The sequence below is a fragment of the Colius striatus genome, chromosome 2 (assembly GCF_028858725.1).
Source record: "Colius striatus isolate bColStr4 chromosome 2, bColStr4.1.hap1, whole genome shotgun sequence".
Lineage (NCBI taxonomy): Eukaryota > Metazoa > Chordata > Aves > Coliiformes > Coliidae > Colius > Colius striatus.
The window spans coordinates 87,212,008-87,238,859 of record NC_084760.1 but is presented as its reverse complement, the minus strand read 5'-3'; the positions used below and the strand labels follow the sequence as shown (position 1 = coordinate 87,238,859).

At 39.1% G+C, this 26,852-nt stretch overlaps 1 protein-coding gene across 1 annotated transcript in view; it reads left to right on the top strand.

The window, feature by feature from the left end:
* KCNH1 (potassium voltage-gated channel subfamily H member 1) overlaps window positions 1–26,852 on the top strand; it is a 181,514-nt gene that overhangs the window by 72,896 nt on the left and 81,766 nt on the right. The window contains exons 8-9 of the mRNA XM_061991377.1: window positions 18,087–18,286; window positions 21,906–22,158. Coding sequence (XP_061847361.1) covers window positions 18,087–18,286; window positions 21,906–22,158 — 453 coding nt within the window. The remainder of the gene's footprint in view (window positions 1–18,086; window positions 18,287–21,905; window positions 22,159–26,852) is intronic.

Here is a 26,852-nt window from a genome sequence, read left to right as displayed (position 1 = left end):
GAAAAGATGGGCATGTTTACCTCCTGAAAGCCACTGCTCTAGGACAAGCTAAGACATACAGGCACTCTTTAGCTGCCAGTGCCTGCAGCCCAGCCTAGCAGGCTGACTGCATCTGCATGCTGTGGGGAAGCACCGACTGGGAGAAACAGCGTGGACTGGCTGCCCAGCTGTGGCCACAGTAGCATCTGGCAGAGGAGTGGTGCTGTTGGGGCCCAGGGCACGTGTGAAACTTAGCAGCATCTGGGAAAAGGTGATAGGTGAGGGACAGATTGAACTTTTATTAGCTAAGCTAATCTTTACTATGTTTCTGTAAGCTTGCCTCAAAAAGCACAGACATGGTTTTATGCACACAGTTCAGTGCTAGACCTTACCCTAGCTGTGTTGCTATGCACATGTGCTTGTTAGGACGTCTTGTCAGCCAAGTGTGTCCTGTTGATGTGTTTTGTATTGTCTGAAGTTTGAGGTTTTTGCATTATTGTGTTTGTTGAGACCCTTAAAAGCATCCTCCTTTATGTCTTCTTCTGGGGCAGAAATTTCTTTTGCTGTGTCCTCCAGCCCATTGTGATATCAGAGAGTGCTTCACTTAAGGCTCAGAATTTAGATATGTGGGACTGGCAATTTGTGAGTTCATTGATGAAGTCTGCATGCTGCAATTAACCTAATTACTGGTTTCATTACATTAATTAAACTCTTGTCCCAGACACCAGCTGTTTAATCATTTGCCTTAAGACTCCCTCTCAATTGGGGCCATTCTAAAATCCGCTGGTATGGGCTGGTAGACTTGAGTAGTGAGTCTGTTGGTGTGTCACTACCAACACTGTGCTTTTTCCCCCTTAATCTTAAACTTTCTCTTATGAAAACCCCATTGTAGAACTTTAAATGTCATTGATCAACTTCTATACGGCTGTTTTTTGAAAGTTCTTGAAAATATGATTCCTCTCCGACATGGTGTGAGAGAACCTTTTGCACTAGTCTATGCTAATTTCCCTTCTGGTACATATGTGCACTTTGTGTTTTCCTTATCGATGGTGTACTAGATCACAGAATGACAGGGGTTGGAACGGACCTCTAGAGATCATCTAGTCCAATCCCCCTGTTCAAGCAGGTCCACCTAGATCAGGTCCAGGCAGAGTTTGAAAACCTCCAGAGAAGGAGACTCCACAGCTTCCCTGGGCAGCCAGTGCCAGGGTTCTCTCACCCTCACAGAACAGTAGTTTTTTCTTATGTTTAAATGGAACTTTTTGTGTTCCGACTTTTGTTCATTACCCCTTTTCCTGTAACTGGACACTACAGAAAAAAGTGTCTCCCCCATCCTCTTGACATGCACCTTTTAAATACTTCTAAGTATTAATGAGGTTTCCCATCAGTCTCTTCTCGAGGCTGAACAGCCCCAGACCCACAGCCTTTCCTCATATGAAAGATGCTCCAGTCCCCTGATCATCTTGGTGGCCCTGTGCTAGACTCTCTACAGAAGTTCCCTGTCCCTCTGGAGCTGGGGAGCCCAGAACTGGACACAGGACTCCAGGTGAGATCTCACCAGGGCAGAGTAGAGGGGGAGAAGAACCTCCCTTGACCTGCTGGCCACACTCTTCTTGATGCATCCCAGGATACCATTGGCCTTCTTGGCCATGAGGGCACATTGCCTGCTTATGTTTAATTTGTTATCAACCAGCACTCCCAGGTCTCTCTTCACAGAGCTGGTCTCCAGTAGGTCAGCTCCCAGCCTGTACTGGTGCATGGGGTTGTTCCTCCCCAGATGCAGGACTCTGCACTTGTCCTTGTTGAACCTGAGGTTCCTCTCTGTCCAACTCTCAAGCCAGTCGAGATCCCGCTGAATGGCAGCACAGCCTTCTGGGGAATCAGCCAGCCCTCCCAGTTTGGTGCTGTCAGGGAACTTGCTGAGAGTACACTCTGTCCCCTCATCCAAGTCTTTGATGAAGATGTTGAACAAGATTGGCCCCAGAACTAATCCCTGTGGAACTCCCCTGGCCACTACTGCACAAAACCTTAATTTTGCTTTACTACTATAGTATTGTTTTTCCCCAGTACAGATATCTGTTTTGCATCACAACTTTTGGATAGCTGTTGACTTGTAAAGAGGCAGGATTTGGGAGCTAAGCTATACCTAACTCCAGAATCAGCTTTGGCAGAACCAGCAGTGGGATAGCATGATAGAAACGCGAAGGTATTGTTTCCAAGTTTTATGGGATATTCCTGTCTTCAGTAGCTATATTGAAATGAGCAGTGAATTTTGTTGTTTCTTCGGAGGTCTGGTGCAAATCAGTAAGAATGTGTAATTTCAATGCAAAGCACTTGAAAAGCTTATTCAAGGTAGAAAAGAAACATAACGTCTTTTGATATCTTGCAAGTAGATAATAGCAGAGACTCATTGATTAAATCTTGCACTCTCCAATTCTGGTTGCTTCCCTTTTATCTTCAAGACAGAGATATTGCAGTGGCTATTAATGCTGATTGCAGAAGAGTCAGTGTAGTGATTCAGTGTTCATCAGCTGAGGGTTGCATGACTGATGTACTTCTTGAAGTACCCATGAGGGAGAGAAGGACTTGGTCAGTGAAAAAAACTTGTTTCCTTCCCTGCTCATTGTGTCATCTAGTTGTTTCTTTGTGTGAAAGTTCCATCCCTTGGACCGACTTTTGAAACCAGGCAACAACAATTCAAACATACTGCACGTTTGTGTTATTTCTTGAGCTGTGCAGCCTGCATTGGGGGTACTTTGTTAGTAACTTAGAGGGATAAGGAGGTGTGGATGTGGGGAGGTGGAACTAGCTTTAGAAATCAGATACATTGTACAGTGAAGCCAATGCAATGGGTTTGTGCCTAGAAGCTGAACATTAGAGATGGTAGCTAAGTTCAGCTCAGCCAAGCACTGGTAATCCAGCCACCTATGTCCCCTCACAGCAATTCATTGAATATAGGGGTGGGAAAGCTGGGCTGGATTCTGACTTTCCTGAAAGTAAGGAGAAATGTAGGTGTTCTGGATAGATTGTTAGCTGAAAGAAAGCAATGAAGAAATAGACAGCAGGAAAAGATTGGTGGACTGAGTCTTATCGTAACATTGATGCAGCAACACGATTTTCAAAATAGCTCCGATCTATTAAATTTGAGTATTTAAGCACATAGCCAGGACTGCTTTGTTCACAGCCTTGTAGCAATTGTAATAATTTCTATGCCTGTAAAAAGTTTCTTACTGATTTTGTAGCATGTTTTCATCCTGTCTGTGCAAAACAGACTAAGTGACTGTAAATGCAGTGAAAAGGGAAGCTGGGCAGTTCCATGCAAATGTGTGTTATATGGAAATAGAGACTTTGCTGACACAGTACCTCTAGCTTAGTTTATAATGCCCAGGGAATGAGCAGAGAGAGCTAATGCAGAAACTGTATTGTCCTAATGGTGGATTATTTGGATTGGTGAAACATACACACACACACAAAGAGGATGAATTTATGTTTTTGTATAGGTAAAACAAGTATTTCTACTTGGTGAATGCTTCGGTTTGCCCTGATTTGGGGATTCTGGTCTTTTCAAAGACAGAAGCCACATGTCATTCGGCTTGTTTCAGTTGAGGATGCTCTGTGGCTTGAAGTATCAGACCTCAAGTTAGAAAGATTACTTTTCAGAACCAAGAAGCATTTCAAATTGATGGCACTTTTACAGTAAATACCTTTCCAGAAGACTGAACAGCAGCAAGCTTACAGAAGCCAATTCCTTTGTACATTGCCTATCCCTTGCGATTGCTGTGACGATTAAATAACTTCAGAGTAAAAAAGGTTTGAATGGCATTTGCCTTGAGCATTCTTGTGCAGTGCTTTTTTAATGAGCTCCCACACTTCCAGCTTGCAACTTCTAGTATTTCAAGCTTTCTCTGTGCTTTTGCTCTTATCGTAATATTGATGAAGTGTTGTTTTTAAGGATTTATCTTAGCAGTTCTCCTTTTTTTGTGTGGAGTATGAAACCATAGATTAAGGCAAGTAAAGGTTTTATATTCTTCACAACTTGATTCTCTTCTAACTTTAGTCTAGCTGAAAGTAGAATTCTATCAGACAGCACAAGCCTAGTATAATACAGGAAGGAAGGAAACCCTGATATTGAACACCTGAAGATTCTGAAGTATTTTTTTTAACACATTATAAGAGACTTATAAATTTTCATGAAGGTGCTGTTACAACATATTCCTGCTATCCCATTGCTGTTGGAAATGTTAAAGGACGTTGCTGCTTTTCTAAGACAGAGGAAGAGGAGACTATGCAAGTACCAGCAGAGGGAGTCAAGACTGGGCATTAACTGCTGGAGATTTTCCAATAGCAGTGGTCATTGCCCTGGAAGGAGAAAGATATTCTTGATGTGTGAGGTGAAGTATAAAAAGACTTACTTTAAGAATCTTCTGCCTTCTATGTAATACACATATGTGTTTTTTTCCTCCTACACTTGGATTAGGAAGATGAAAACTGTCCGGAGTATTGTGGTTTGGGGATGCTGATGGTGACTGCCATAAAAATGGCTTACAGAGCAATCTCTCTCTTTCCTGTGCCTTTCTCAGACCACCCTAACGTGGAGTATGGGATGGGGCAGTGTTCAGAACTGTTTAGAATTTTACATCTCTTCCTTGTCAGTGTTAGAAAAATCATGTCAAACAGAGCAGGCTCCTAGCAAATAGAGACACACATCTGGGGAGGAAAAATGGTTCAAGATGTGAACAGTATGCTCAGAAGAACCAGTATCTCCTCTCCTTCCAGCTGTGGAGCAATCATCTCTAGATGGCCCAGTGATGCGGAGAACTTGGGCCATACTATGAAGAGATTTGTGACTGTTCAGGAGTTCTCGAAGCCCTTTTCTACCAGTCCTCAGAGCCGCATAAAGGATTTTATCTTTCTGTTTCACACCCTGCTTGTGACAATCTATTTACTTAAGCTGTGTATGAGGGATACTGTTAGGACCCAACATTTTTGTATTCTTTAGTCCTTCTGCAGCAGTCTCTCTGGATTTGTTGTCTAGTCCCCATGACTTGTTCTAAAGAGTTTATTCTTTCATCTTTCTGACTTACTGCTTAAGCTTTCAGCATTGAAAACATGGAGGAAAGTAAATACAAACCATGGAGCATTTGCTCTAAGATGTAAAAAATGAGCAATTTGTTTTTGTTAGCTTCTAGCAAAGACAATATTCTCATGGTACTATTTGTTATTACAGACATTGTGTTTTTCTGGTCTGACTTGCACATTCTGAAGTGTCTTGTGTTGCAGCCATAATGCTGACACACTCTTCAAACAAAGCTTTTAGGGATACTTGTTAGTCAAAGCTCAGCCTACTGCTGCATTTCACTTATTGGTCTTTGTGAATGTCATCATAACTCAAGCAGTGTCCTTTAAGTTAGGTACGATTTCTTTTCCCTAGAGAAATGGAAATTCACTCAGAGACAGTTTTTTTGTTTTCTCTTGGGATCTGGTTACCAAATGTTTGGGTAGAATCAATGTTTGTTAGCTTCTAGAAGCTGCAGAAGGTTCTGGACATAGAAAATGGATGTTATGGCCTGCAGAGGGCAAAGCAAAAAGTGAAAAGAGGCCTGATGCTTATCTCATCAGTGCTGAAAAATAGCTCAAGTACAGTGTAAGGGCCGGCATGTAGGGGAGAGGACCGGAGCTGGAAGCTTTGGGTTGAGTTCCCTGCTCTGTCACGTGCTCTCTTGTGTGATATTATTATGCAAACTGCTCTGTGTCTCTGTTTTGCCTGTCTTGCCTCTCTAACTCTTCACATCTTACTAGTACAGAATGCCTTTTACTGTGTTCTGCACATACCATACCACTGTAGCTATTCCCTCCCACTGTGGTGCTACTGAAGCATGTCGTTTTGACTTGGAGGGTATTGTATCAGTAAAGGGAAGCCTGTATAGAGAACTGGACATTGAAAATGTCTTTGTATTTTTCACCAGTTCGGCTATTGTCTAGTGCTTTGTGTTTCACATTCCTAACCTCACCTACATTCTTTTTCCTATCCTCCATCCGCCCATTTGCTTATTTAGGATTTCATCCCTGTCCTTCACCTTCTTCCCCTCCTACAGCCTGTGAAGACTCTCTGTTCTCCTGACCACCTAATCTAACTTTGATTCCCTCCTAGTCATTAGGCTATTGAGGCCAAGAAGGTCTGGCAGCCTCTTTGATGGATCTGCTAAGCTGTTGGTTTAGATTTTGTGCTGTGATGCACAGAGACTGCTAAATCATTACTCCTATGACAGGTTTCCAAAATGCTGGAGGAATACAGAGTATTGAATAGAAAATTGGAAAAGGTGAGATAAAAAAGGAGGGCAGAACTTGTGGAAGGAAGCATGAAGAGTAATATTGGGCCAGGTAGATGATAAGAATTTGACAGGCCAAAATGCTTTAAAGAATGGTGTGTGTGTGTGTGCATATGTAGATAGAGAAAGGCAGGATAGATGGTTAATCAGAGCCTGAATGCTTAACATCAGAAGTGGTGTTTGGGGACAGCTTCAAAAGACACTTACCAGAAAATCTAGCAGTGTGGTTTGCAGGTAGATTCTGTTGGTTTGTTGTTTTTTCTAAACCCAACAAACAAACAAAACAAAACCCTGAAGAAACCCCAACCCAGCACTGAGGCTGTGTACCATTCACAGCACGTCAAGTGAGCTTGACAGAAAAATATTTTAATAGCCTGGTGCTCATGTGCTGATTGATTACAGCAACAGATCAAAGATAAGTATTCTGTCAAGAATCATTAATATCTGTCAGCCAGCAGTAGCTATATGATATCAAAAATTTGAGCTGTTGAAAAGCATTCTATCCTTGCCTTGTTCCTGAAACCAGTAAATGAATATTCATGGTAGCGCACACAGCTTACAAACAGTTCTTCACTTCACATAGCCTTTAAAAGATGAGCATTGCAGGTTATTACCACAATTTTAGTGCTAAAATGAGTTCCTGCAATTTTATTTCTTCATAATTTGATAACTTCAATGCCTGTAAATAACATGGAATGTATCTACTGCAGTTGTTTTCCCAACTCCTACTATTGGTCTCCAGTATTGTATGAGCTGTAAGGTTTTTTTGCCTCTATCAGTGGGAAGGAAGAATTTAAGATGATGTGGTAGATGCCACTTCAGTGATAGTGTATTTGTCAGAGAATTACAGAAGGCAAGTTCTTCAGTGCTTAAAAAAGGGAAAGACTTGTAATAGCTTCAAAAATGCTTCTGAAAGCCCTTTGGGTCTTTGATGTTGCAAAAGTTATTCTTCATCTTCAAGAATTATCAGGAAATGCTTCTTTAATGACTGCCCTGAGACTGCCACAGGATCAGGGTAGATCCAGTGTTGTGTCAGCAGAGAGGGGAGATGTGAACTGTCGGGACTTCTCATTCTCCAACCCTAAAGACTCTGTGATTCTGGAATCCAGCTATCAGAATTTAAGTTCAGGAGAAGCCATTGTTCTTGTATTTTGTGCCCTGTATAACAGTGATGAACAAGTTACAGTGAGGTTGGACTCCTGATGATGTGCTAGGGCAAACTTAAACTGAGGTTCTGCCTGGTTCCTGTTGATACTCACATGGGAAATCAAATTACCTTTTTTCCTGGGATCTTTTGGGAGTGCTGAGATAGTAGGTGTTCTCTACCAGCTGGGACTGGCCAAGCAGAGCTTCTCGGGCCATGCCTGCTAGAAAATATATTACTCTGTGGAGAAGTGAGAGCAGAAGAGTCTGTGTTTATGGCCAGAGATATCTGCTTCTCCTATTCAAATCAATTACTTCATAGTTAAAAGTCTCCATGGATATGGAACCTTCATATCCCTGCTGTATTTATGGAGACTGGAACAGTTCTGACAGTAAAAACCTCTTTTCTCCTTCTTTCTCTGAAAATACCCACTCACTTTTAGGTGAAGGAACTCTAGAGGAAAATGGGAGACCCAAGTTCAGGTCTCTACTCCTGTACTGAGATTTGAAATACAGGTCTGTTATACCCCAGATGTACGTTGATTGCAGGGGAGTATAGCTTTAGTTTTCCCTAAATCATTCTTCCCTAAGCAAGTAAAAGCTTTGTGTGCCTAATTCCTGGATATAGTTTGTAGCTACAAGTTATTGACAGAGGCATTTCATTACCTTTGGGAGTCCTCTGTACTTTTTGTTGGCTGGCTTCAGCTTGTTAGCATCTGCAAATGCCATTCTGGTGAGCCTCACTGGTTCAGGCACTGCACAAGCAGCGTAGTTCTCTAAAAAGATCCCAAGGGGATGTCACTACATCGTTACATAAGTTTGTAGGTGTGCAAATATATTTGCATTTTGTGCTGCCTTGCTAACAAACTTGCCAAAGAACAAATCACAGCTACCTGACATTTTTTAGATGTCAGATGATTTCTATGTAATGTTTACTTGAAAAAAGAAATTAGGCAGTATCTATTATGCAATAACATCTGCCCCTGAATATAATGGTTTGTCTTTTTTTTTTTAAGTTAGATGTGGTACTCCCACCAGTATGCATGCTTACCTTTACTGCTGTTTTCAGTCCTGCTGAGTTCTAACAAAACAGCAGAGTCAGCCTGGAAGACAAACATTTTCAAGACTGGAGACATAGGTATAGTAATGATAACTTGTTTCTGAAAGTTAGGCTATAACCCTCATCTTTACTCCAGAGAAAAGTATTCTTCTGACATGCAGTGTTATATGTTTTCTCATTAAAAACCCAAACAGTTGTTTCATTTATGTTTTGATAAGGCATATGAGTCTTTACTAACCTGTCATTTCACTTATCATTTCACTTACGAGTCATTTCCCTTAGTAGGACCCCTAGAGAAACCACTAATGCTGGTCTGTGAGCCTTTCTGTTTCCCATACTGTGTGCACCTGTTGATTTTGGTCCACACGCAGGTCTGTGATGAGTGTGTGGGAGGAGCATGACTCAGACCTAATCATTCCAGTGACAATTATTCTTTAACCACTTCAGATTAGTCTTCATCTGTGAATGTCATCTTTATCTCAGACCTCATTGGTTTTAGTCATCATAATTAAAAATGTCAGTATTCTTATTTGTGTTATAAACACCATGAAATATTTGTAACTTTTTAATGACACCAGAAGAAGGAAGCTTTTGGACTGGTTTGTTGTTAGGTTTGTTTGGGAAGTGTTTGAAAACCTTGTATGGGATATAGTCACATAACTTGTTTGCACTTCTTGCACTCAGAAGTAAAAGATGTGCATGTGCGAGATGGGATTGGCTGCTCACTCAATGTCGGCTGATGAGCACCTTGCAGTCTTTCTGTGGTGATCGAAGTAGCAACACCCCAGGATCCTGGCTTACCAAGGTTATTGCATTAGAAGCTTCAGACTGAGCTGTGGAGAAGCAGTCCAGTCAAGTGCAATATCTTTAGGGGCTTAATTTCACAGTAAAGTTGATCTGAACTGAACTGAGAATTAATAGTTGTCTTTAACTCCAGTATCCATTCATCCTGTGAGGTGCAGCCATACTCTTAACTTCAGCTGGTGGACCTGTCAGCTGAACAGGTTTGACAGCTCCTTGGTGATTAACACAATCTCTCTAAACAGCCAATCTATAGATCACTGGTCTTTTTGCAGCGTGGCTGCTTGGAGTGAAGTCAGCTTTAAGGGTGCTAGTGAACGTAAGCCAGGTAAGCTACAAAAGACCTAGGTTTCGTCTCAGTTACACACTTTGTGTTGTTTTAAAGGTTTTAGCTAGTTTTTTATTTGGCGACAATGCAGTTAATCAAGAGAAGTTATCTCTGTCTAGAATGTGTGGGACAAAGGATGTGCAGTTTTTACGTCAGCTTGGCTAGGTGAGGCCAGCACTCTACCACCCACCGCTGCTTCACTTCACAATGAAACCATAGTACCATCATCCCACTCTGCTTTTATATTAGGATACTTTGTGGACATTAAAATGTTACCTTTTCTTTTATTCTCAGAGAAGACAAAGCCTAAAAAATTACTGATCTCCTTGCTATATAGACAGCTCAAGCATTTGTAAATTAGTGAGTGAAAGTCAGTGGTCGAAGACAGCTGCTTTGTCTCAGCCTTTCTTTCTTAACTTAATCATAGGCATACATGCTCACATCTGTGGATCAGTGTTTAAAGCCTATGTTTAAGTGCATAGCTGAGTTGAGGTTTTAAGCCTGATGATTAGTGAGATCACTGCAGCCTCGGGGGAGGCCTTGGATCCCTCCTCTGTGTAGTCTTACTGGTGGATTCAGATCTGAGCGTGCTCTGCAAGAAATTCAGCCAGCTACCAACTTCTCACATGGGTAATCTGATAGGAGTATAAGGAATCCACCTGAATCAGGGTATCATTGGGAACAAAGGATTACTTCAAATACCTTCATTAAAAATTAAAATATTCCCAATTAAATGAGATTGGGAGCAATGACCAAAAGGAATCACACTAGAGATTGCTGCATGGGCAGTTGTCAGCAAGTGATTTTAATCATCAGATTTTTGTGTTGCATCAATGATGGGGGAAGCACAGTCCAGAATTCAGTATGTGTAAGTGCTGAATGATGGCTCCGGTGTGCAAAACTGAGATGCAGTTCTGAACTCTCAAAGGCCACAGATAGGTTATTGCAAAATCTGACTCAGGAATTTCTGACAGAAATGAGCCTGAGCCAGTGATACAAAGCCCAGCAGAAAGTGCAGCAGGGAAAGGGACAGAAAGTTTGGATAAAAGACCATCACCTTCAGCCTCTCTGGATTTCCCTCCTGCAAGGCTTTGTGGAAAACATCACAGAAATCAGAGGAAATAGGGTAAACAGAGGAACAGTAAGAGCTATGTATGTAATCAGTTTCACATGAAAGGAGAACAATTTCTTCTTTTTATTCACTCCTTTCTTTAATCATTTCCTAACTTTTTTTTTTTTTAATGTGTAACTCTATTTCAGTAATAGATTTTTAAAAAAAGAGAGTTTACTTCTAATTGGGGGTAACCATTTCAAGTAAGTTGAGGATAGAGAAAAAAGAGCTTTCAAAACAAAAGCCTTCATATTGGTGCAAGTCAGTAAAAACCTGGAAGCAGTATCTACAGATTTAATTTTAGTCAAGTAATTGAAAATGGCCATGCATTACCCTGTATAAATTGTAGAAGAAAAATGATACCCTTAAACAACTCACTTGTCATTTAAATGGCGATCTGTTCATTAGTGCTGGGAAATGAAATGGAAATCCATTTCAATATTCTAGACAATTTAAATTTTATTGTCCATAAAATTCTACAAAATGGTAAAATAGTGTCCTTTCTTGCAAACTGCAGAGAATTTAATCAGATTTTGCCATTTTAATAATTCTCGTCATGGTAAAACCTGCTAGCGAATACATGGAGCTGAAGTCATCTTGTGTTGACAAAAGTGTCCCACTGGTGAGTCTGGCCTCATATGTTTGGAATACAGATGGTTTTTGCAGCTGTAATCTGTTTGTACAGTTAGTTTCCTCTTGATAATCAAATTGGCTTAGACTACAGCAAGGCTTAGCATTCACTGAAATACACATGCTTGAAACATAGAGCATCATCAAGATCCTGCTCTGCATTTAAGACCCTTTATGACCCTCCTGAAGATATTCTGATAAATATCATGTTGAAACAAGTACAATGCCTGTAAAGAATTAGTTGTGAAAATCAATCTGTTTCCTAGCTATTCTGTCTTATCAGAGATGATCTATTGATGACGAGATGAGATGAACCTATCTTGTGGGGGATAAAACATGGAGAGGTAACTGGAAAGTGCAGTTTCTGGGAAGTTACCTTCCTTTTTTTCTCTAGTCCAGGTTTGAGTAAGCATGCTTGCAAATCTTTTTGCCTGTCACTCTTGATATCTCATACTGTATTTTGACTGAAATGAAATTTTATTCTGCAAAGGACTTTTTGTGGACTCATCAATTCAACTGTATTAATTCTTCAAAAGTCTTTTTGGTACCAAGGGCTAAAGCCCTCACTTCAATTAATTACTAGACATTACTGTCATTGCAGTTAATCATGGCTATCTGGCAGGTTTACGAATTTACCTATTAAGTTGAGGCACAACATGTATCTATATATCTGGTTTTTACCTTTGGATGTAAAATTATGTTACCCTATTAGGATTAACCAGTCAGTGGAAGTACCAGCGCCTTGCAGAAATATGGACGCCTTCAGATAATTTGAGAAGATTCAGGTGAACTTATTGGTCTCCAAGTGCTGTTTGTTTATACCATTAGACCTTTGCAGCCTTATTTTCCAGAAGGTGAGAGAAACTTGTGGGTAGAGATTTCAAAGTCTACCAGCTTGAAATTTCTCTGTATCCAGGATACTCTTATCTAATTCTTTTCACTATTTTGCTTGTGTCATCTTCTGTTGGCTTCCCATTAATGCACAAATGTAACTTATGACCAGACTTATTCTTTAATTTTGCAATCAAGAACGCATCAAGGTCCTCACAGGTGAGTTCTGACTTGGGCATCTGATTACTAATCTGCTTTTCTGCAAGCATATTGGCTGAGATGGAGTGCGTGACTGTCATTAAATTCCCCTCTGGATGACTGTTAGTGTCTTTCAGTGTAAATATAGTACTAAACTGTAGTTGTCAAGACAAATGAATGATGAGTATTGTGAATCAGGATTCTTGCCATTTTACTTGTTCAGACAATTCTTAATTTGCCAGTATCCAGAGTTCACAGTGTTAATCAGTGGGATTGTGTCAATTTGCTCAGGTGCTGCCATAAAGAGGTAGGAGCCTTAGCCCTGAAGGTAATAGCCACCTTTCCTCTTCATCCTCTCTTTTCTTTAGCAGGCTCTTGGATCCAAGATGCAGCTTTTCATAGATTGCAAACTGGTGTTGGCCCTTCACTGTAAGTTTAGAGAAAGCTGTTTGTGTTGGAGGGCTGATGCTGAAGTTTGTTGTATTGGCTTTTATTTACTTTGGCTCTGATTACTCCTCTGATCGGTTTTGGCCTGTGTTTCCCCATGCTGTTTAATCTCAGCCCAAACATGCTGAAGGCAAGAGCAAAACCTGTTAGAGATTTGTCCTGTCCTTGATGCCTAGGCTTGTGAAAGTCTTGTTAGCTGAAACACCTATGATTGCTGCTACCAGCTGTGTGGTTGCTGACAGATCAGATGAAAATTAAAACCCCTAAGTTTTGAAGGGATACTGGAGTTCATTGTCTTTGGAAGGTTTGATGTTGGTTTTACCAACATTTACCTTTCTTCCATATTAAGCCTTAAACTGGCAAAACACCAGTGGTTTCAAATGCCAGAGATAACAGGAGGTTATTCACTTGTGGGTCTGTGCTGCTGTAGTGGCAGGCTGCTTTTTGTTTGTAGGGTTTGGAAAGGGTGCAAGGAGAGGAGCAGTGGGAGCTGTTTGTGATGTTTGTTCCATAGCTCTTCTTAACTCTTCCCTTTCTGCTTTTACACACTGCAGACAGCCTATTTTAGGGTGCACAGATGTTTCTACTACTCTAGTCCTTGGTAGTTGCTTAAGTGGCTCCTTAGAGCAGCTGTTCCCTTGTTTATGTCTCTGACTTTCTTTTCATTGCAGTTCTTGTTTTTTTGGTGATGGGAAGAGGAAAAAAAATGATGTGTCTGATGCTCTGTCGTTTAGCCCTTAACAACCGTGTCTTCACTGGTGGCCTATCCTTCTGCAGGGATTTTCATTGTATCTGGAGCCCAGTATGGTCCTTCTATGTGCCATCTGTCTTCAGCAGGGTGATTTCAGTAGATTGATGATGAGTGAGAGATGACGTGCAGTAGGATTTGACTAAGAGTTTAATCAAATTTGCCTGTGGTCTCTCCTCTTTCCTCCTAGAAGTCAAGTGGTCCTGCCATGTGGCTGGATGCTTATGTCCCTTATGGCCTATTCAGGATTTCTACTATTTACCATTGAATTGATTTCTAGACTTGCTCAACTGATAGCAGCATGCCAGTTCAGTGATCTTTGTCTTTGTCCTTGGTTTTTCTTATGGGGTACCTAAGCTGAGATGCAAATTACAAGCTGGTAGAGTGAAAGAGGAGAGCAGTGGAGCAGTGTATGGATTTAGTCTGGGAGAACAGAGAGGTGTGGGAAGAGCAGGATCTAACAGTCCTTCTGATCTAACAGAACAGCATTGGGGAGAGCCCTTCTGGGGATTTACTTTCACTTCAGATAATCTCTTCCCAAGTTGTGAAATTCATGAATTGCTGTATATGCTAAGAAGACAGTAGCAATTGTAATTTGTTTTGTACCATATGAAAATGGTATGTAAATATTTTGTGAAAATTCATAAAGTCCATAATATTAATCGACCTATTAGATTATGGGTGTTCACTCTTTACTAGCTAAATGAAACACTATCTCTATATGTTGTATTAATAAAAATAAAATATAGATAAATGATTACAAATAGGAAAAATGATAATACACAAAGCTTCCTAAGAAGTAGCAAGATAAGCAGCTCTGCATTTGTCTTGGTAGAAAATGGGGCAACTTATTTAAATTCTGTACTATTCTAGAAGGTTATATAGATACTTGATAAGTAAATCTTACTTTAGATATCTTGTTTTCAAGTTGCAAGATTACAAATAACAATTGTCTCCAAACTAGTACTGTAAACAATTTGCTGATAGATACCTGTTCAGTTTGGTATTTGTTTACAGACTAATTCACAGTTCAGCATTTTTCTTTTAACTACATGCTCTCTACCCATAAGTAGGCATAATTGCCACTAATCAGGACGCCTAATCTCAAGCAATTATAAGATCTTACATTGTTCTAATTACACATTTTAAAACAATGTGTTCTGCTCGTATAATTATGTTATAATCCACACAATTATTAATTTTTGCTTTTCTTTTTATCTGATCAATGTTAATTTTGTGTGACCTCACAACGTGTTATCTGAAAAATGCCTTTGAGCCGTGCAATTTTTGTGCTTAATTTACAATTATATTTTGTCTTCAGTGAGAAGTGATACAGTGCAACAGGTTTTCAAGGCGGTGCTTTCCATCAGCGATCTATGAACTCAATCATTGTTGTAAACTAGGAACTTATCGGTAAAACAAGAGTACAATTTTACATTTAAATCGTCTACTGTTCATAAGTCCAGGTTCTTTGAATAGTGTTTAGGTTAGCTACTCCTTAAATATGTAAAAAGGGCTTTGATTTGGGTTTTTTAATTGTTAAGTAAGACATACATGCAGACAGAGAGACTTTCTAGATCACTTTCCAAAATGAGAAAATGAAGGCAGTTCAGTTTTAGCAGATTGTGCAAGTCTTGGGGGGCAAGATGTAAGGAGCTGTTCACCAGTTCATGTTGGTCTCACTTGTTGCTGTATAGTTCTTATGCACATATTTTGTATGCAAGGGCTTTGGATGAGTGCATTTTGAACAAATCATCATCAATCTGATGATTCATCTCAGGAACCGCATGCAGCACTTACATCTGTAATTGGGGTAATTGCAAACCTCTCATTCTTACAGATAGAAATTCTTCCTCTGATAATTCTAAAATCAGATCCCAGATCTTTTACTGTGGTAGCTGAGACCTACACCGACTTGTATTTATTTTTCTATTCTTATTTGTTACATCATTAAAAGTAGCAGATGATTTGGTGACCTTTGCAACCCGTGTCTGACCTTCATGATTCACTTGTGTGGGTAATTGGCTATTGAAATTACTATGCTTTTATCTTTGACGTTATTTAAACATTGATTTAAATGGACTGACACAGACTGCATTGTAAATGGATAGCCACATTGTTGGGGACAACGTGTTTGTCTTTATCTATTGTCAGAAAAGAATGTTAATGTCGGGGCTGGGGACTCTCTCCTTTCTGAGGGATCTTGACATTCAGGGAGACAAGGTGTTGGAGATTTTTCTCTTTCATAAATTGCCTAACTTTCTTCCTGTAGTAGAAAGTGTGCTTCTGAAATCTTTCTGGGACTGCAGTGTACTGCAGTGACTTCATTATTCCTTTGAAAAGAAGGAAAGGCACACAGCTAGCTATCTCTATGCAGAAGAGGTTAGTGTTTAATATGCTAATGTATTTACCCAATATTGGGCTGCAGAAATCCTTGGCTTTAATGTGTCTTTAATAGTAATAAAATAGTTAGCTAATGAGAAATAAAGGATTGTAGGTTTGGGAATCTTTTTAAAAAAACAAAAAAATTATATAGGCAGGACTAATTTTTCTTGCCAAGATAATTGTTGTTCTTGAGCACAAAAGCTGCAGTTTGCAGTGGAAATTGCTCTAGGACTGTTCGCTTCATAGTAATCAAATAAAGAAGCAAATTTCTGTTCTTGATTTAGGCTTCATGTAGGTGGACAGTAATGGGACAGAGCAGGGACTTCATTTCACCTGTGCTGGCATAGAGCCATACATCCCAGGCCTCACTGTTTGCCAGAGAGCAAGTTATAGTTGTATGCATACAAGTGTGGTTGCCCAGGAATCTGCAGATAAAAATTTGCTTGTGACCCATTTCCTAGTCTGTCACCTGTTTTCAGTGCTAAACAGACTGGCAGAAAAACATTGTTCGTGGATACCTTGTGCTGTTGCGTTGTCCTGCCAGTGGTCCTGGATTTGGTTTCTCTTAGGAAACCTGGTTGGAGTCCATGTAAGTAGGGCCTAAGGTATGTTTGCATCTATAACAGAGAGCAAAACAAGACATAGGGGAATGTAATGCTGTTCAAATACAAAATACTCATGGATTAAGAAGCGTTTATAGTAAATCTGTGGTTTAGAGCATTTCTTTAGTACTCATTGCATCAGGTTTCCCAGTATGATTTAGCTTAGGCAGAAGTTAAGGTTAAACAGAAAAATAATCTTTACATTTCTGATCACGACATCTCTATCCATACTCTCCACGTTTTTACGATTTGAATTTGCACATTTTTCTATATGTTTTTATACTCATCTCTACAGAGGGGTAGTTGGAAAAAGGGAGAGCTGCTTTCTACAGGAACACATAAAAAGAAGTCATACAGCATCAAGAAGAAATTCTGTAGAGAATCAGCAGTGTAAAAGCCTTGAGCAAGTCTAAATTTGAATTGCATATGTTGATGATCAGGCAAAAGATGATCCTGTAAGTTTCTCTTGCATATTGTCAAAGGATTTTTGTTGGTCATAAATCCCTGAAGCATTTTAGTTGGCTTAAGGATGTCTGCCTGTAACACTGACCTGAATAAATAGCTGCATTCTCAAAGGAATGAATAGGATGAGGAAATACTACTTTTATTTTAAGAGGGAAGAAATAAACAGCAGAAGGGGGTATTTAGGTAAAGCAAAATATTCTCCTGCTTTTTATAAATATGACTTCTCAATAATTTATTTTGATCTTGAGTGGAAGACACGCAAAACTGTCAATTTGATGCCTGTTTTGGAGGAGAGGAAATGATAAAGAGGAAGAATGTCCTCTTTATTTATTCTTAAACCCATCTTTATGAACCAACTGGCTTCCTAATTGTGTCAGCAGCCAGAAGGACTGAGCAGTGGTCTGCCTTTGAGGGCTGTAGCTCTTGCCTCAGGCCTTGCTGTTCCACTGCCTTAAGAATATAAAACATAATGCGAGTTTTTATGTATTATTAAACTTACATCTATAAATCACTGACCCATGGTAGCAGTTGATTACATATTCCATCTTCTGCTTTGATGCATTGTTGTTGTCACACTGAGGTGGGTGATGATGACTCGGCTTACTACTGTGGTAATGCACTTAAAGCTTGGAAATCTGTCATTGATGGCATTTCAACACAGGCGCTGTAAACCAGAGACAAAATTTTAAAAGTATTTGCTGTCAAGTTATTTGTCTTAAAATGTACGTTTCTTCCACTGGGCTTGCTTAAGGTTTTGGGTACTACTGGATTATTTGATGGACAAATAGTTGTGTTTCAGCAACTCCATGGGGCAGGACTTGCCATCACAAAAGTGGTGATGGTTCTCAATTTATAGTGCTGAAGGTAACCTATAAAATGCTTGTGCTCATCAGGCCTTCCTGACAAAGCACCGATACTGAGTGTGTTTCTGTGGACCTGACGTTTCCAATCTTAAAGCACGGTGGAACACAGACTGCTCATCACAACTTATTGTTTACTTTATCTATTGTTTTTTCTTCTTTTGTACAGCCCTTCTGTATGCAACCATTTTTGGCAATGTGACAACCATATTTCAGCAAATGTATGCTAATACAAACAGATATCATGAAATGCTGAACAGTGTCCGGGACTTTCTGAAGCTCTACCAGGTCCCTAAAGGACTGAGTGAACGTGTGATGGATTACATCGTTTCCACCTGGTCAATGTCCAGAGGAATAGATACTGAAAAGGTAAGTAAATTAAACTGCGAGGAAAGAAGTCACATCCTGAAAGTATTTCATTAAAATAAACAGGAGGTACTTTCTTAGTAAAGAAGACAAATATTCTTTAAATAGTTCCAAGTAGCAGCTTCCTTTAATTTTAAACTTTCAAATACAGTATTTTGGCTATTCTGTCATACTGATGTACGTTACTGGTAAAAGTATGTATGTTTTGGTGGTGACATGACATGAAATAGTGTAAAAATGGTTGAAGAATGAGCTTGATTTTCAGTAAATGGTGAAGATATCTAAATGAGAAGTTGTAAGTTCTAACGCAACCTCAGAATTTCTTCAAAGGAGACTTTTTCTTTGCAGTATTTCTGTTGTGTGAGGTTGCAGCTCTGTAGGCCTGAATACAAAGTAAATTTTGTTTTGTCTTTGTAGAAATTAAATGTAATATTCTGTGTGAATGTTGATAAAATTAGTGAAAGTTGGAAGTCTTTCCTGTAATAATAATGTATTGTTTGAAATCTGTGAGGCAAATATTGTCATCCTAATTCACTGAAATTGCAAGAAAGTTCTCATTCACCAGAACAAATGTACAAAAGCAACTACTTGCTTTTGCATTAACTGCCAGCTTTTATGGAGATAGATACTACTTTTGTTCTGCTCATAAAGAGATGTAGTTTGTGGAGTGCTTCATTCAGGAAATCATACCAGTGCTCTGGTCACCAACCTTCTGGTTGGGGGCTTAATTTAGTATTCTAAACTGTAGATGATGCAGTTAAGGAGCAAACAGTCTCATTCCTGTCTATTTGTTGAAACATCATTATGAAAGAGTAGAACAGATGTGGCCTTGCATGGGGCTGTCTGGAGACCACTGGCTACACAGGGTACTGTTTGCTGTCCTGAAGATCTAAATGGTCTTCAGCGTATCTGCCATTTAGATCCCAGACTGTGATGCTGGGATGTCTGTCATACTAGCTTTCAGAAATAAATGGTATTTTAGTATTGAATAGTGCTGATTAGAAGCTACTCTGCCTGTTTCCTCATGAAATATCTTTGTGCAGGGTTATGGATTTGAGGTAGGTACATTTGAGGAAGGTGGAAAGACAACATCTGAGGATACATAGTGTAATGAATGCTGGTGCTTTCATTCACCTCCCAGTAACAAGCTCCTGTAATCAGTCTTAACAAAGCAATAAGAAAAAATTATTATGTAAACCCTGTTTGTTTTATTTTATCTTCAAAGTTCATTCTTGGCTTCCTCTGATAAGGAGAGAAATGTTGTAAGAATGCCTTTGGAGACAGTAGGATAACTAAACCAAACACAGCTCACTGTAGCCTTTGAGAGTTATCTTAATAAACAGGGAAAAGAGGTCTCCAATTATCAGGACATCAAAGAGCTTAGTATGGTGTTGTTATCAATAACTGCAGCTGCCAGTAGTGATGACTGTAAAACCAAGAAATCAATTTTCATCTGCATAGAAAAACCTAGCAGGTGTAGGATGGACTAATGACTATGCCAATCTATAAACTCTCAGATCTGAGCTCTGTTGGTTTGATGCCTGTGTATAACTTCTGGGATGTCACACAATGAATCAGGCATGTATTGCTGCTGTGACAGAACAGTGATAGTTGTGCTGGTGTGTAATGCAGTGCAGCTTTCTACAGATGACACAAATTAAGATGAACTTAGCACAGAATCAATTTTCTGACTAGTTTGTAGGCCACAAACTTGTCAGTTTAGTGTTAACTACTGGCATGCCAAGGAGTGAATAATCAGCAAAAAGCAAACTCTCTAAGTCTAGAAAATGCCAGCATAACAAAATCTAACCAAGAGCTACTGAAAGATTCTAAAAGAAACCCATAAAGACATGTTTTGTAACTCTCATACAAATGAAAGTCTACTGTCATTAGTCTGTAACTCTCAAATGTCTTTAATCCCTTTGTTTTGGTGAAATCTGAAGATTATTTCTCTAAATAGAGAATGGAAAATGAGTTAACTTTTTCTTAGATTAGGAAAGCAAAAGGTTTTTGGGTAAGAGTCTCATTTTAAATATTCACTTATATATTCAGGTTTTCTTACTAGTATTTCTATTATAACAACCCTTTTTGTGCATGATATTCAAGTAACTGAAGTGTATGTGTATGTAATTCCAGTAGCAAAATTTGGCAAGCATCTGCAAATACAAAATGTTTTTGTTGCCAGAGTAAATGAGATCAGTGCAAAGACAGCTATGGCTGCTACCTGTATTCCCTGTTAAGTGCTGGTCTGGCTGCCCCAACCCATTTGTGTGAGCCTGGAAAACAGAACTGGCAGGCTTGGCCACTGCTCACTGTGGGACAGCCAAGGAACATCGTCTATGAGTGCCCTACACTTAAGCACTATAGAAATATATCTCTTTCAGAAGTAATATCTGTAATAGTAGGTATACTTGGAGGTGGGCCAAAGATGATGATATTGGTGGTAGAGTCATTTGCCTTTGGTGTAGCAAAGGAAGCGAGTATCTGGAACCAGTGTAGTGCACACAGTTATGAGCTTGGTTCTCTGCTCATGTCTTACACAGAGCCCCATTGCAAGGTGCAGGCATAGCCATAGTCCTTTCTATGTTACCTTTGTGTTTTCTAGGAGTGTTTGCATTGAAGCAGCCACCTCTTTCCATCCAGGAAAATGTGTGTGAGTAACTCTGAAGCTCACCTAGAATGCTCCTTAACTGGATGGAGTAGTTATTACTGAGGGGGACCAAAAAAAAGAAAAAGAGGTAGACTAGTACTATTCAGTGTTTTTCTCAAATAATATGTCCTGAGATGTACTTCATCACAGATGGTCCTCCAAGGATTTTGTCATCCCAAACCCCTGTTTATGTTATGTATTTCCAGTGGGTTTGCCAGGAACTTTTAATCTGTACATGCAATAGTGGCTTTGTATTCTTTCCACTCATTTGTCTGTATTGTATTAAAACCCTTCATAAATGGCTCTGGTTGGTACCCGCTGTGCTAAGCATCAGTTTGTGTACCCTTAGGAGCACAGATCGTGAGTTGCCCTGAGGAGTGTCGCATTTGGAAGATCAAAAGTTGCCCAACACAGTATCATACCTTAAAGACTTTTTCTTGTGTGAGCAGAAAACTTGTTACTGCCACTGAGAGGTGAATTTGAATACCTGCATACCAAAGTATTATGAGTTATTGGAACTTTTAAGAACTTTTTTTTTTCCAAAGAGATATGAGATTACATTTCTCTGTACAATCTTTTCTTACTTGCAGCATGTAACTTGTACAGGCTTTTCATGGGACCTGTCTATCAAAAGAGTGACCTACCCTCTGGAAACAATCCTTCAGGAAGCTTTTCTGCACTACTTTCTGTATTGCTGTGCTCTCAGTTTTATTGTCTTTAAAACCTGAGGCCTTATCCTGGTAATTCAATATCCAGAAGAGCACGTTGCTGAGATTAAAACTTTTTCCTTCAGGTGTTGTAAAGTAGAGTTAGTATTGTGGCTTATATGTATAAATAATACAAAAATAAATGTATGGACTGAGATTAGAAATTTTGGAAGAAGGAGGAAAGTAGTTTTTAAACTTGGTAAGCTAGGGATAATAGACACACACAGACCATACACAGGAACTGATTGTTTATTTTCCTTCTCAGGTTTTGCAGATATGCCCCAAGGACATGAGAGCAGATATCTGCGTGCACCTGAACCGCAAAGTTTTCAAGGAGCACCCAGCCTTCAGGCTGGCGAGCGATGGGTGCCTTCGAGCACTTGCCATGGAGTTTCAGACAGTGCACTGTGCCCCAGGAGATCTCATCTACCATGCTGGCGAGAGCGTTGACAGCCTTTGTTTTGTGGTTTCGGGGTCTTTGGAAGTAATCCAGGATGATGAAGTTGTTGCTATATTGGGTGAGTTTCACAGATGATAAGTATGCGTTGTGCACAAATATAGAGCGGTTTTACAGCCTCTTCCACTCAAGCACTTAACTCATTCTTTGAAAGCCTTCTGTCAAGTTAGCTTTACTACATCTTAGTGAACTATGTTTTATTGTCCTTCCTCTTCCATGTTGGTAAATCATCTCCAGATTGCTTCCACCCTCTTTCTTCTGGTCTTTGGAGGATTGAGATTCTGATCATTCTTGGGGTTCTTCCTGTCTTGCCACATCTCTTTTCCTTAGAATCTCCACCAAGGACTTTTGAAAACTTGAATTTAAAGTGCCTGGCTTCTTTGCCTCCCTTTCACTCCCTGATAATAATCCACTCTTCCTGAAAAATTTCAGATGAGATTTATTTAAGATGTCACATTGAAATAATATTTGAAATAATATTTATCTCTTTTAAAGTAAAATAAAATTTAGAATATTGTGATCAGAGAGGAAAGCAAAATGAAGTGGAATCTATCTGTGATTCCTTGAGATTGCATTTTGGATAAACGTGTATCAATTTTTGTGTTTCAGTTTCTGGACTAAGGAATTTATTTCCTTCCACATGTCTATGTACCTTCCTCCCCCAGGCTGTGAAGCCTTCTGTTGAAGGTTTCTCTATCCTGATAAGAAGTGATGTCATTAGTTACCTTAAGTTTTTTCACTATTCTACATCAGTTGGACTTTCTTCTCCTTCAGCATTGCATAATGCAACTATCTACATTACTGAAGGATGCTGCAGGAGATTGGTCAGGATTTCCTCCCTAACTTTTTTGTACTGTTTTCTTATCAGTAGCATAGCAATGATTTTATTTTTTTTTCTTTAAATTTCACGTTCAGCTGAATTTGTCAAGTTCTTGATAAAAGTACATCAGATAAAACAAGGCACTACAAAGAAAAAAATCCCTACATCTACATTGTACAAGAAATGTGATTGTTGCTGGTCATTCAGCCAGAACAGCCTATGCTATAAATTTTGTTTACCAGTCACAGCTAAGCATAGCTATGAACATCAGGCATGTAACAGCAAACCATGTGAAGAATTCCGTAAGGTAATTTCAGTTAACAGGTATGTTAGACTGTAATCGTCTCTCAGACATTGTTGAAATGGAAATAAAAAATAAGTGTATAAATTATTCAAGGTGAATTATTTGCTCAACTTTAGCTGTCACTCAATAAAGCAACCTTTGCAATTTGCCTCTATCTTCCTTACAATAAAGAATCGCATCTCTAAATTAGTCTGTGTTGCTTCTATACAGCATTACATAAAAACCAAAGGCAAACAACGCTTAATCCTTAAGGGATCGATTCATATGTAACGTTTTCAACTTCTGAAGTAATTTCTCCTTGGCAGGCTGGCATGTAAAAGTGTATTGTGTTGCCCTGGAATTTGCAGTGTATTGTGTACTCTTGAATCCAGATCAGTTATGTGTTAACACCCAAGAGACAGGTATATTCTCAGTTCAGGCTTATGTTCTTAGAACAAAACACTGACTTAGATTGACTTGGATTAATATGGATACTGAGTTGGAAGAAATTAGACACAGACTGGCACTGAAACAATACATTTTTTTTTGTATATCCCCAAAGATTGTCTTCCCCATTAATTTGACTTGGAGAGAAACACGAAATGAGTACATTTGAAAAAATATGTATCTTGACAATATTTACATTTGAAGAAATTGATATCTTCTGTGCAAAGTTTGACTTGTAAAGATAAAAGATGTATTTTTTAATTCTATCCGAACATTCTGCTGGAATAAAGAAATTGATGGTTTTCATGCAGCACCATCTTTGGATTTGATGTATCAAAGAAGCAAACTCCCAAAAAGTAGAAAGCTACATTTAAGCGGGGTTATTTCTTTATTTGTGATTCATTCTAATATAAATGGGTCAGAAAAGGAAGATGTAGCAAGGCAAGCCACTGAATTACTATGGTTTTCTATGTTGATGTGTTAAGTAAACAGGTGGGGTTATGTAGAAGTGAAGATCAGCTTGTGGGAAGCTGCTTGGGTGAAATAAAATTCTGTTTTCACAGTTCTTCCATCTGCACTATTTTTACTGTGTAGGGTGAAGCACTGATGTACACTTAGCACTTTATGGAAGACAGAGACAAATCACATAGTCCCTGCTCTGTAGAGAACTGAGTGAAGCATAGGTCATGCAGGACTTCCATGAAGAAACTGTTTTCAACTTGATTTTCCTCTTCAGTTTTCTAAGCCTTCCCGTTTGGGCTGATGCTGCAGTATCTGTCTGAGTCTGATATATCTCTTTGAACTACTCTTGCTTAAAAACTTACCCATTCATCCAAGTGTGCTTAGAGAAAATGGGCTGTTTTTTCACTGTTAAAAATAATCAACCATTTACGTGGACTTCATTTAGCAGCTCTAGTTTCTCTGCCTTGTTGCAGAGCTTTCAGGCTGAGTCACTGGCCATCTGAAAGCCTGACCTTATCTCAGGTCTTTGCAAAATTAAAATTTACTCATGTTCAGAAGAGATTTGCTACATTTTAATTTAACAAATATCTTCATAAAAGATTCCTCCTGAATTAAATGTGTTCCAGGCAGGGACCATAAGGTCTGACTGCAGCTTTCTTTGAAATAGTAGTAGAAGTACAAAATAAGCCTGCGTAGCTAGTAGTTGTTTCTCATTTAGGGAAATTTGAAGACCTGAATGGTCTTTCAATGCACTTTTAATATATTTTTTTTACACTATGAAGGTATGCATTTCCCTAGTGCAGTGCAAAAACATAAGTTGCTTGAAATTGTGATCATCAAGAAGCTAACATTAGAAGTCTAGCTGAGCAGGTGAAGGGCCATTGCTGGGCTAGCAGTGTGCTTCCATAGTCCTCCAGCCTTTTAGTCTGGACCTATTTAATCTCTCCTCACCATTGCTAGAGGAAATACTGATTCATGTGTTATGTCTCCAATTGCATATGTGCACAGAGAATTTAATGAAAATTACAGAAAATAACTGGCATAGTTGCAAAATTAATTTTTAGTAAGTGTTTTCTAGAAATACATGGGAGGAGTAGACAAGGCTTGTTAGAAAAGAGTTTATATTGTGTTAACAAGTATGCACAAGATGTCTAGTAATATAAAAAATAGTGGTTAGATATGACTGACATCATTGTACTCCTAGATTGAACAGAAAATCCCTCTTCTCTAGGAAATGTGAAAGAAGCAAGTAAATATTATCTCTTGATTCTTCCAACCCTTTCTGTTTGAGATTGAGGTAATCTTTGAAGTTTAGGAAAACATTCCAGTTAGGAGCTAGAGGAGGAGAAGACCCTTGAAATTGGTATGACAGGCTTTTTTTTGGTTTTTTTTCCTGGTGAAAAGTGGGGAAAGCAGTGTCTTGTCCTTAAAGTTTCAGACTGCTGCAAAATTTGTCCATTAATGACTCCTAGAGGGCCTGACTGAACAGCCAATCTCCACTTATGTGAATTGTTCAGAGTTGCTGAAGTGGTCTTGACGATCTCTGCAAGAGGACACTGTGTGTATGAATGGGAAGACTAGAGGTTAGTCTTGTGGATTTGATTAGAGACTGCGAGCTTTTAAGCCTTTATTTAGCAATTTAAAAAGAAGATCCTTGAAAAACCACTGTGATCTTCAAAGCTGAGGAATGGATGAGAAAAATAACATTTTCTAGATGGTTTAGTTAGAAAACAACCCTTCCTCCCCACCAGTTTATCCCAAGAGTAAAGCAGTTTATCTCAAGTGTTGCATCCCAGCTGTTCCGTATTTATTACATTCTTGCTATCCTTATTTGAGCTAAAAACTTGCAAAAGTATAAACTTCTTTTTATGGACTGTTGGTTTAGCAGACAATATTAATCATAGAAGATCCTGAGTTGAAAGGGACCCATGAGAATCGAGTCCAACTCTTGACTCCACAAAGGGCAGGTAAAGTGGATGAGATAGGAAAGGAAATCAAGGCGGTAATTTATCGAGTGCAAGCATCGCCCTACACAAGAACAGTTTCTGATGTTATTGTGCTGCTATCAAAGCTGAAGGGAAATAACAGAATGTAGACATTATATAAGTATGAAAGCATACAGTAGGCAGAATGTCAAGAATGGGAATTTATAGTTTAGATTTGGATGCCTTTTTCACCATCAGGGGAAAGTGGGATATATAACTTTTTCCTTTTTTACGGGGGGATTGTGGGGGAGAAATGTCCAGAAGATATACATAGATTTACTTCCATGATCACATGTGAATTGAGAAAGTGAAAATTTGATGTCTCTGAAATACAGATGTTTTATTGTTATTTACAAAGCTATAACAGTGACAAGATTGGAGACTGTGGTTTTGACATGATACTGTAGGAGAGCTTGGCATGCTGTGTTTTGTTTCAGCAGGATATTAAACGCTCCATTTGCTTTATGTGGAGGAATTCCTGCTGATTTAATTTGATCTAATTGCAATCTTAAAGGAACATTTCAAGAATAATTGTTTGTTTTCTTTACAATTGCTTTAGCTTTACTCATTTAGCATTTCATTCAGATGTAGACAGAAGAGGTTTGATTCAGATTTTGGTGTGACAGATTTGCACCCAGATAGGATGGTGCAAACTGCAAGGGCAACCACACCACAGGAATGGTTTGTTTTAGAGGAGGGAAAATAGCAGTGCAGAAATATTTTCATAGACCTTCTCAGTGGAAAAATCATTGCATCTT